This window comes from Hemitrygon akajei, chromosome 11 (genome assembly GCF_048418815.1).
Source record: "Hemitrygon akajei chromosome 11, sHemAka1.3, whole genome shotgun sequence".
Classification (NCBI taxonomy): domain Eukaryota; kingdom Metazoa; phylum Chordata; class Chondrichthyes; order Myliobatiformes; family Dasyatidae; genus Hemitrygon; species Hemitrygon akajei.
The window spans coordinates 84,882,152-84,893,944 of NC_133134.1; the positions used below are offsets into that span (position 1 = coordinate 84,882,152).

The 11,793-nt window shown below is 50.7% G+C and overlaps 1 protein-coding gene across 3 annotated transcripts in view; it reads right to left on the minus strand.

The window, feature by feature from the left end:
• The window catches only part of LOC140735795 (AN1-type zinc finger protein 6-like), a 66,145-nt gene extending 54,666 nt beyond the window's left edge, over positions 1 to 11,479 (minus strand). The window contains exons 1-4 of one of the 3 annotated variants that reach the window (XM_073061275.1): positions 11,011 to 11,479; positions 7,248 to 7,374; positions 3,317 to 3,378; positions 1,871 to 1,987 (exon numbers count right to left, since the gene is read on the minus strand). In XM_073061275.1, the coding sequence (XP_072917376.1) occupies positions 1,871 to 1,987; positions 3,317 to 3,378; positions 7,248 to 7,374; positions 11,011 to 11,161 (457 nt within the window). In that variant the 5' untranslated portion in view covers positions 11,162 to 11,479. The remainder of the gene's footprint in view (positions 1 to 1,870; positions 1,988 to 3,316; positions 3,379 to 7,247; positions 7,375 to 11,010) is intronic. The other 2 variants (XM_073061277.1, XM_073061276.1) reach the window with 2 other exon arrangements.
• Positions 11,480 to 11,793: the final 314 nt, after the last annotated feature.

Sequence of the window (11,793 nt, forward strand, 5' to 3'; positions counted from 1 at the left end):
CCCTCCCAAAACCCTTCTGTCTCACCCACTCCCATTGTCTGAACCAACCTAACCCCTCCCAAAACCCTTCTGTATCACCCACCCCCATTGTCTGAACCAACCTAACCCCTCCCAAAACCCATCTGTATCACCCACCCCCATTGTCTGAACCAACCTAACCCCTCCCAAAACCCTTCTGTATCACCCACCCCCATTGTCTGAACCAACCTAACCCCTCCCAAAACCCTTCTGTATCACCCACCCCCATTGTCTGAACCAACCTAACCCCTCCCAAAACCCTTCTGTATCACCCACCCCCATTGTCTGAACCAACCTAACCCCTCCCAAAACCCATCTGTATCACCCACCCCCATTGTCTGAACCAACCTAACCCCTCCCAAAACCCTTCTGTATCACCCACCCCCATTGTCTGAACCAACCTAACCCCTCCCAAAACCCATCTGTATCACCCACCCCCATTGTCTGAACCAACCTAACCCCTCCCATAACCCTTCTGTATCACCCACCCCCCATTGTCTGAACCAACCTAACCCCTCCCAAAACCCTTCTGTATCACCCACCCCCATTGTCTGAACCAACCTAACCCCTCCCAAAACCCATCTGTATCACCCACCCCCATTGTCTGAACCAACCTAACCCCTCCCAAAACCCTTCTGTATCACCCACCCCCATTGTCTGAACCAACCTAACCCCTCCCATAACCCTTCTGTCTCACCCACCCCATTGTCTGAACCAACCTAACCCCTCCCAAAACCCTTCTGTATCACCCACTCCCATTGTCTGAACCAACCTAACCCCTCCCAAAACCCATCTGTATCACCCACCCCCATTGTCTGAACCAACCTAACCCCTCCCAAAACCCTTCTGTATCACCCACTCCCATTGTCTGAACCAACCTAACCCCTCCCAAAACCCTTCTGTATCACCCACCCCCATTGTCTGAACCAACCTAACCCCTCCCAAAACCCATCTGTATCACCCACTCCCATTGTCTGAACCAACCTAACCCCTCCCATAACCCTTCTGTATCACCCACCCCCATTGTCTGAACCAACCTAACCCCTCCCAAAACCCTTCTGTATCACCCACTCCCATTGTCTGAACCAACCGAACCCCTCCCAAAACCCTTCTGTCTCACCCACCCCCATTGTCTGAACCAACCTAACCCCTCCCAAAACCCTTCTGTATCACCCACCCCCATTGTCTGAACCAACCTAACCCCTCCCAAAACCCTTCTGTATCACCCACCCCATTGTCTGAACCAACCTAACCCCTCCCATAACCCTTCTGTCTCACCCACTCCCATTGTCTGAACCAACCTAACCCCTCCCAAAACCCTTCTGTCTCACCCACTCCCATTGTCTGAACCAACCGAACCCCTCCCAAAACCCTTCTGTATCACCCACCCCCATTGTCTGAACCAACCTAACCCCCCCCGCCACATCCCAACCCATCCCATGTCAACAAATTCCAGTCTATTCCATCCCCCTCCAGGTCAACCCTTCCCCACAGAGGGAATGGTGTTGGGATGGCATCAGGAGGGTTTGGACAGCTCAGCATAAGCCAGGGTGGTTCCTTTGAGAGCTGCTCCCCCTCCCCAGGGTGGGGGGGGGCGCAAATGGACACCACAAACCACAATTGCCCCCTTCCACTGTCACAACTTAGAAATACATTGGCTATACGTTCACAGTCTCTGGGTTTGAATCCCAGAGCTCCCTCCTGTCAGCCCCCATCCCGCGACGGCACCGTGGGAGCCCATACCCCACTCGGACTACCGTGGTTCAAGACATGCAGCTCCCTCACGGGGGGAGTGAGGGAGGGGTCATCCATGCTGCAATGCCCCTCTGGTCAATCAGCCCCCCCAGCTCACCTGTCAGTCCCACTTTCTTCTTGCAAAGGAAGCAACGATTCCGTCTCTTGTTCTTCTCCGGTGACTTCTCCGGATCTTCCTGGGATCCGTGCGGATCGTCTGCTGCCAACGACGACGCTAGAATGGGGGGCAGGAGAACTGGCTCAGTGGGGGTGCGGGATGCCGATAGGAGGCTGGGAAACTAATCTCGGGTAGGTCTATCGGGAACGGGCCCCAGCAAAGGGCCAATGAGAGGCGAGGATTTGGCCCCAGTGGTGGTGGTGGGGGGGGGGAGCGGGCAGGCGCTGGCCCCAGTGGGGTGGATGGGGAACCAATGGGAAGTACAACGATGCAGGATACCCCTCATTGCGACAGGCATACCACCGCCACTGGGGAGGAGCAGGGCATCTCACGGACAAAGGTTAGAATCCCACCTCCTCCTCTTGACGGTTAGTTCCCTCATTACTGTGATACGCTGGGAAACGAGTCACCCTCGCCTCCATTCACAACCCCCCTACTGACCCCGGCCCTCACTGAGGGGTTCAAGGCCTCATCTCCATTCTGACGGAGACCCCTTACTTTTAAACACTGATCGCCTGCCCTGGCTCAGCCGGGGAGGTGGCGGGGTGAGTCGCCACTCCCGTTACCAAGTCCAGCTCCTGGACCCCTCCTGGTTTAGCTTGTAAGCCTGGCAGGAGAAGAGGAGAAGGCGGGTTACTGGTGCCTTAAAATCAGTCGCTCCAGCAGGTGGGGCTCGTCTGCCGCGGTTGGCAACTCATCTAGGAGAAGGAAAACTCTGATCTCAAACCTCTGCTGCCTTGCGCCTATACCCACTCCTGGGGAAGGCTTTAGGAAAGAAAAATCCAGAGCCAGAGTCCCTAAGGCAGACCTACGTTGAGTTCAACGCTGACCGGCAACTCCTGTGACGCCGCTGGTGCCAACCTGTATCAGTCTTTGTGTTCCTCTGGGGTCATCAGCTGTGTGGCCAGAGAGAGCCTGCTGATTTGGGCAATAGATTGCTCTCCATAGCGAACTGCTCTGGCTAGTAGACAGCTGGGATGCAACATCAGCCCTGACCAATGGAAGGTCTCACGGTTCACAGATTGTTCAAGATTCACCTCACGCCAAGCCATTCACCGACCTGTCCAAAGACTCACTCAATGTCAACCATTCAGTAAAGGTCTTGCTCAGCTATATTTACCTCCACTCAACATTAACCAATCAGCAAAGCCCTTGCTCATCAGTCTTAATCACCGCCCTCCCCCTCAACTCAAGGCCAGAAAATCAACAACGGTCTTGTTCAGTTATCCATTGAACATTAACCAATTAGCCGTCTTGCTCACCTGTCTTGACCCTCCCACTCAAGGTCAACGAATCAGAAAGCCTCAAATGTCCAATGATCCGCCAGTCAAGGCACCTCCCCGGCCCAGACCATTCCCTCATCTACCATCCCAACACCATGCTTACCTTCCAACTTCTGTTCCATTGTCGTCTCTTTTGTTTCCGAAGTGTCCATTGGCAATGTTGGGCTGAGGGGTGGAAGCAGTAAAATAGGGGTTACCTGGGGGAAAGCGGTGGGAATTCTGTCATTGGGGAGAAAGTCCCAGGCACATCCCTGGCAGCCCATAGATGCGAGGACCCCAAGAGCGGTCCAAGGTACAGCTGTCAATCTGTTTGTTTGCCATGGATACAATGAGTGGAGATGAATCTGAGCAAGCTTGAGCTGTTGTACTTTGGGAGACCATATGTAAAGGGATAGTGCACATTGATGAAGGCAGGGCAGTGGATGTAATGTATATGGATTTCAGTAAGGCACTTGATAAGATTTCCCATGCAGGGCTCATTCAGAAAGTAATGAGGCATGGGATCCAAGGAGACCTTGCTTTGTGGATCCAGAATTGGCTTGCCCACAGAAGGCAAAGGGTGGTTGTAGATGGTTCGTATTCTGCATGGAGGCCGGTGACCAGTGGTGTTCCACAGGGGTCTGTTTTGGGATCCCTCCCCGTGGTGATTTTTATAAATGAGGGAGTAGAAGGGTGGGTTAGTAAGTTTGCTGATGACACAAAGGTTAGGGGTGTTGTGGATAGTGTGGAGGGCTGTCAGAGGTTACAGCGGGACATCGATAGGATGCATAATTGGGCTGAGAAGTGGCAGATGGAGTTCAACCCAGGTAAGTGTGAGGTGGTTAATTTGGCCAAATTTGAAGAGAGAATGTAATATTAATGGTGAGACTCATAGCAGTGTGGAGGAGCAGCGAGATCATTGAACACTCAAAGCTGCTGCGCAGGCTGACAGTTTTGTTAAGAAGGCGTATGGTGTGTCAGCATTCATCAACCGTGGGATTGAGTTCAAGAGCCCTGAGGTAATGTTGCAGCTATATAGGGCCCTGGTCAGACTCCACTTGGAGTATTGTACTCAGTTCTGGTCGCCTCACTACAGGAAGGATGTGGAAGCCATAGAAAGGGTGCAGAGGAGATTTACAAGGATGTTGCCTGGATTGGGGAGCATGCCTTATGGGAATAGATTGAGTGAACTCAGCCTTTTCTCCTTGGATCGAACGAGGGATGAGAGGTGACCTGATCGAGGTGTAGATGATGGTGTGGATTGCATTGATCGTTTGGATAGTCAGAGGCCTTTTCCCAGGGCTGAAATGGCTAGCATGAGAGGGAACAGTTTTAAGGTACGTACAGACGAGATGTCAAGGGTAAGTGTCAGTGACCAGTGGTGTGCCTCAGGGATCTGTTCTCTGACCCATACTCTTCATGATTTTTATAAATGACCTGGGTGAGGAACTGGAGGGATGGGTTAGTAAGTTTGCTGATTACACAAAAGTTGGAGGTGTTGTGGATAGTGTGGAGGGCTTTCAGAGGTTACAGCGGGACATTGATAGGATGCAAAACTGGGCTGAGAAGTGGCAGATAAGTGTGAAGTGGTTCATTTTGGTAGGTCAAATATGATGGCAGAATTTGGTATTAATGGTAAGACTCTTGGCAGTGTGGAGGATCAGAGGGATCTTGAGGTCCGAGTCAATAGGACACTCAAAGCAGCTGCGCAGGTTGACTCTGTGGTTAAGAAGGCGTATGGTGTATTGGCCTTCGTCAACCATGGGATTGAGTTTAAGAGCTGAGATGGAATGTTGCAGCTATATAGGGCCCTGGTCAGACCCCACTTGGAGTACTGTGCTCAGTTCTGGTCACCTCACTACAGGAAGGATGTGGAAGCCATAGAAAGGGTGCAGAGGGGATTTACAAGGATGTTGCCCAGATTGGGGAGCATGCCTCATGAGAAAAGGTTGAGTGAACTCCTTGGAGTGATGGAGGATGGGAGGTGACCTGATAGAGATGTATAAGATGATAAGAGGCATTGATCGTGTGGATAGTCAGAGGCTTTTCCACAGGGCTGAAATGGCTAGCATGAGAGGGCATAGTTTTAAGGTGCTTGGAAGTAGGTACAAGGGACATGTTGGAGGTAGGTTTTTCACACAGAGAGTGGTTTGTGTGTGGAATACACTGCCAGTGACGGTGGTAGAGGTGGATACGATAAGGTCTTTTAAGAGACTCTTGGATAGGTACATGGAGCTAAGAAAAACAGAGGTTTACGTGGAAGGGAAATTCTCGACTGTTTCTAGAGTAGGTTACGTGGTCGGCACAACATTGTGGGCCGAAGGGCCTGTTATGTGCTATGATTCTATGATTTAATGGTGGGACCCTTCACAGCATTGATGTTCAGAGGAAACTTGGAGTCCAAGTCTACAGCTCCCTTTAAAGCAGCTACACAGGGTGGTGAAGAGGGGGGCGCACGTGCCTTCGTTAGACGAGGCACTGGGCTCACTGAGAATCAGGAAGCTTTATGCTCAGGCCACATCTGGAGCGTGTATTCTGTTCTGGTCTCCCATTGGAGGCTTTGGAGAGGGTGCAGTAAAGGTTAACCGGGATTAGAGGGCAACAGCTATAGGGAGAGGTGTCTTCTCCGCAGTGCCGGAGGTTTAGTGTAGACCTGTTAAGAAATTGTGAGAGGCATAGACAGCTGGAGTCAAAATATCTAATCCTAGAGGGCAAGCATTTAAGGCGAGAGGGGGAAAGTTCAAAGGAGATTGGGGGGGTGGTTTCTACAGAGAGTGGCAGGGGCCTGGAATGTGCTGCCGGGGTTGCTGGTGGAGGCAGGTCCGATAAAGACGGTTTAGAGGGTCTTAGGCAGACACAAGGATGTGCAGGGAATAAAAGGACACAAACCAAGTGCAGGCAGAAGGGATTTAGGTGTCATTACCTTAATTAGTTCAGTACAGACATGGTGGGCTGAAGGGCCTGTTCCTGTGATGCAGCAGGTTCCAGTGTTTACCTCGCCCAATCACAGTGTCAGCCTTTGTTCTGGATTAACGTCAGGACATTGGGAGTAATTTTGGACCCCTGTATTAAAGGAAGGATGTGCTGGCATTAAAGGGGCTCCAGAGGAGGTTCACACAGATAATCCTGGGAATAAAAGGGATAATGTATTAGGAGTGTTTGATGTTCCTGGGCCCGTACTTGATGGAGTTCTGGATTGGGAGTGTTTGATGTTCCTGGGCCCGTACTTGATGGAGTTCTGGGGGATAAAGGGGAGACCTCATTGAAACTTACTGTTCCGTAGGTTTTCTGGTAAAAAAAAGGTGCATAATTTATGCTTTTCTTGTGACTGTTGTGTATCTGACACAGGCACATGTATGCACAGAGGAGAGACGAGATCGGGCTGTGGGAACAGGAGGCTGATGGTCCCGGGAGACCCAGGAAAACTGAGATGGGGTGGGAAGTGTAGGGAGAACAAGGGGAGGTTGTGAGCCTTGTGGAATAAGAAGGATGTATTCTCCCTTACAAGCTTTGCCCAACATTCCCTAAAGTAGGCGGCAGGGCAGGGTAGGGTAATGGTTAGTGTCACACTACTACAGCCCGGCAACCAGGTCAATTCCTGCCGCTCTCTGTAAAGAGTTTGTACAGTTTCCCCAAGATTGCGTGCGTGGGTTTCCTCCGGGTGCTCCGGTTTCCTGGCACAGTCCAAAGTCGTACGGGTTGGTAGGTTAATTGGTCACGTGGGAGTAATTGGGCCAGAAAGGCCATTTACCATCCTGTATTTCTGAATAAATAACACATCAGTCGGTCACTGGATAATGTCTTCCACCACTGCTTATGTATGGGTGAAGAAGATAAGACACAGGCGTGGAATTGGGCCATTGGGCCCATCAAGTCTGTGCCACCATTTCATCACGGCTGACTTATTAACCCTTTCAACCCCATTTGCCTGCCTTCTCCCCGTAACATTTGACACCCTTAGCAACATAATGTTGAATGTCTGTTTCTGCTCTATTATAATTGATTTTGTTGAAATCCCCACCACCTTTCCCCTGAGCAAGCATCTTGACACCCACCTGGTGCTGTCCGAGGCAGCGGCCACGGCTGGGGGTGTGGAAGAGACCACCGTAGATGTGGAGCCCTGCTGGGATGATTCGGTGCTTGGCGCCAGTGCAGGATCTGACGATGGGTTACTGGCTGTGCCTGTAAGTTGCAGGATGCAAAGGGTTAAAAGCAGCTCAGCTCCTCCCCACCCCCACATTTGCGCCATGGCAGAGGGGATCTCAACCGGGAGGCTCTTGCCCACTGTGGTGTTTCCAATGTCAACCGTCACACCGCAGTGAAGCCCTTCAACCATCGGGTGGGGCTGCAGAGCAAGCTGCCCCATGTCCCGATGGATCCACCAAATGGGGGTAAAAATCCATCGGGACGGATGGGTGAAGAGATGGGTGGAGTGGGGAGTGGGAAAGATCGAAAAGTCCCCTTGATGCTGTGGCGGTGCAGAGTGGGGAAGATGGCGAGATCCCCTCAATGCCCTGGCACAAGTTTCATAGATCAGTGATCTCTTCCATCACAAAACTCACGTCACTCCATTCCACCCCACTCAAACTCCAACAAGATCCATCCCCAATACAAGATGCCACGCACCCCCGGAAACCCATTAAATGTGGAAATGGGGGTCCACCATCGTACAATCACAGGCTCAACTCTTCCCTCCTCCCAACCCCCAACTTCAGTAACCTACTGCCCGCGCTGATTGAGGGCCACTTTTCCTCGCCCTTAAAGACGCTTAACCCCCACTGATCATTGAGGAAGGGTTAGGGTTCCAAAGACTTGAGTAGTAATTTGCGCCATCTCCTTTTTAAAGGGGCCACCCTTTTGCTTCTAAACAGTGACTACCTCCCCCATCAGTTCTAGATTCCCCCGCCTCTCAGTTTCTTAAGCTCCAAGGAAAAAAAAGTCCTAACCTTTCCAACCTCTCTCTAGTTCAGTATCACAAATCCTGGCAAAACACTTGTAAATCTTTTCTGTACTGTTTTCACTTTGTAACATCTTGCCGGTGACCAAACTGAACAGAGTACTTCAAATCTGTTCTCAGCAGTGTCCGGTACAACTGCAACATGGGGTCCCAACTGCTCCACCCAGTGCACTGACTCATTAATGGCAGTGTGCCAAACAGCATCTTCACCATCCTGTCTACCTGTGACTCTACCACGGGACAGCATAGCGGTTAGCGCGACGCTTTACAGTACCGGCGACCTGGGTTCAATTCCTGCTTCAGCCTGCGAGAAGTTTGTATGGTCTCCCTGTGACTGTGTGGTTTCCTCCAGGGGTCGGGTGTCCTCCCACAGTCTCAGGGCGTACCGATTGGTAGGTCATTGTAAACTGTCCCGTGGTTAGGCTAAGGTTAAATCGCGGGTGCTGGACGGCAAGGGCTGGAAGGGCCTATTATGTGCTGTATCTCAATCAATAAACATGCACCTGTAAGCCAGTCCCTCTGTTTTACAACACTCCCCAGAGTCCTGCCGTTCACTGTGCAAGTCCTGCTGGGGTCTCAGTTCCCAAAATGGAACACCTCACAGTTACCTGAATTAAACTGCATTTGTCATACCTCAGCCCACTTACCCAGCTGATCTAAGTCCCTCTCTAACTCCTGACGACCATCTTCTCTGTCCACAAAGACAGTGTCATCTGCAAACTCACTAACCACACCTTGTACATTCTCACTGAGTCGTCGATAAATAGCAATAGGCCCAGAACAGAGCTAAGGGGAACATCACCAGTGACGGGTCTCCAGTCTAAAAAACCTTTCAACATTTCCCTCTGCTTTCTAGAACCAAAACAACTGCACATCCAATTTGCCAGCTCACCCCAAATCCCATGTGATCCAAGCTTCCAGAGCAGCCTACCAGTGGTTCGAGTCCATTATTAAGGATGAGATGTTTTGGTTACTCGAGACCCACAATAAAGTAGGGCATGGTTTCCTTGGGGGAAAATCTTGCCCGTCGTATCTGTTGGAACTCTTTGAGGAAATAGCAGGCAGGGTGTAGACGAAGGAGAATCAGTGAATGTTTACTAGGATTTTAAGAAAGCTTCTGACGAGGTGCCACACATGAGGCTGCCAGGCAAGATAAGAGGCCACGGTATTACAGCTGGATAGAGCATTGGCAGGAGGCAAAGAATGAGAATAAAGGGAGCCTTTTCGAGTTGGCTGCCAGTGACTAGTGGTGTAGGGACCGTTTCTTTTCACGCTATACGTCAAACAACTTGGATGATGGAACTTCTGGCTTTGTGGCCAAGTTTGCAAATGATACAAAGATAGGTGGTGTTGAGGAATCAGAGAGTCTGCATAAGGACTTGCAAAGAAGTGGCAGATGGAATATAATGTTGGGAAGTGTATAGACAAGTACAGGTAGAAGAAATAAAGGTGTAGACTATTTTCTAAATGGAGAGACGATTCAAAAGATCAGAGATGCAAAGGGACTTGGGAATCCCTAAAGATTAATTTGCAGATTGAGTTGACGGTAAGGAAGGCAAATACAATGCTAGCATTTATTTTGAGAGGATTAGAATACGAAAGCAAGGATGCAACACTGAGACTCTACAAAGCATTGGTCAGACCACATGGAATACTGTGAGCAGTTCTGAGCCCCGTAACCAAGAGAGAATGAATTGGTATTGGAGGGGGTCCAGAGGAGGTTGACGAGAAAGATTCTGAGAATGAAAGGGTTGACACATGAGGAGCATTTGATGGCTCTGGGTCTGTGCTCACTGGAGTTTAGAAGAATGAGGGGGAATCTCATTGAAACTTGTTGAATATTGAAAGGCATTGATAGAGTGGACGTGCAGAGGACGTCTCCTAAAGTGGGGGAGTCTCGGACCAGAGGGCACAGCCTCAGAATAGAAGGACGTCCCTCTAAAACAGAAATGAGAAGGGATTTATGTAGCGGGAAGGCGGTGAATATGTAGAATGCATTGCCACAAATGCCTGCGGAGGAAACATCATTGAGAATATTTTAAACAGAAGTTGGTAGGTCCTCGACTGATACGAGAGAATGCGTGAGGATGGGGCAGAGGACATAGCAGAGCTGAATGGCCTAATCCTGCTCCTACGTTTTATGATCTTATGTGGAACCCTGTCAAAGTCCATATACTGTAGATCACGTCTAGTGCCTCAGCTTCATTGACTCCCTTCGTCACATCACGCAAACCTGTACAATCCTCCCTCAAATTCTTATGGGTTTTAATACAGTCACCTCTCGATCTTCCGAATTCCAATTAACTCTACCCCAGACTGCCTAACCTCTGTATCATATCATCACCATTCCTTTGAATTCTTGTCCCAAGTCCCAGCGAATTCAAGCCCAACCAGTCCTCGAGGACAACCCACCCATTCAAGAGATCAGGCCAGTGAAGTTTCTCTGAACTGCTCCTGACACATTGACAGCTTAAGTGAGCTGACTGACACTGCGCACAGAAGACTAACCTTTCATCTTATCTGCATTTTATAAACTCCTCATTCTCCTTTGCTCCAGGAAAAATGATCCCCAGCCTGCTGTCCAGCCTCTCCTCGTGACTCATTACTGCCCCCGCTCCCCCTTCCTACAGCTGGGCAAGTAGACCGGCACATGGTGCTCCCGGTGTAATCTCACCGACCTCCCGACTCCTGTACTCAGTGCCGTCATCCGGTGAAGGACAGAGTTTCGAATTCTCGCTTCACCGGCGTGGTCTACCTGTGTCTCTACCTTCAAGCATCCATGTACCCGGGCCCCGCCGGGTCTCCCTCGGCCCTGCCATTTATGAACGAGGATGTGGAGGGAGGGAAGGGAGATGCCGTACCCGATGGACTGATTCGCTCACTGTTGTTCTGTTTCTGTAGAAATTCCTTGTAGCAGACGGAGCACATTCCATTTGTGCGGGGGTTTCCGTAGAAACCGCAGCCTGTCGGACATAGCATAGGCACTTGGGTCTGGTTAGTCTCTTGAGCCATTGCTCACCGTTCCTGGAGACAGAAGGTGGGGTGGGTGGGGGGAGAGAGAGAGAGAGAGAGAGCGGGAATGAGACATCGGGTCCAGACAGTATCCCAGGATCTGTGTGATCTCACAACATCAGTCCCTTGAGTCCTGTCTCCACTCACGGGACGTTCTCAATCCATCGCCGAGACTGAAGCACAACGGGAAAGGCAGACCTTATCCCCGGAGCACAGCAAGATCCAAAGTACTCAGCGCTGGACTCCAGCCTCGGATCTTGCCCGGCTGGCGGGGGTGGGCCAATGTCCACCTCGTGTGACGAGATATAGTGAAAGGCTTCTGCCATCCAGTCAGATCGTTCCATACACAAGTACACCGAGCTGGTACAAAAGGAAAAGAGAGTGTAGAATAGAGTGTTACAGTTACAGAGAGAGTGCAGAGCAGGCAGACAAATAAAGTGCAGGGGCCACAATGTAGACTGAAAGATCAGGAGTTCATCTGTTAATATACGAGAGGGCTGTTTGAGAGTCTGTTAACAGTGGGATAGAAGCTGTCCTCAGACTCCGACACCTTCTGCCTGATGGGAGGGGCTGATGTTATTTTTCACAGCCCTGGGCTGGGACCAAGATGTTACCGTCCATAGACAGTGGAA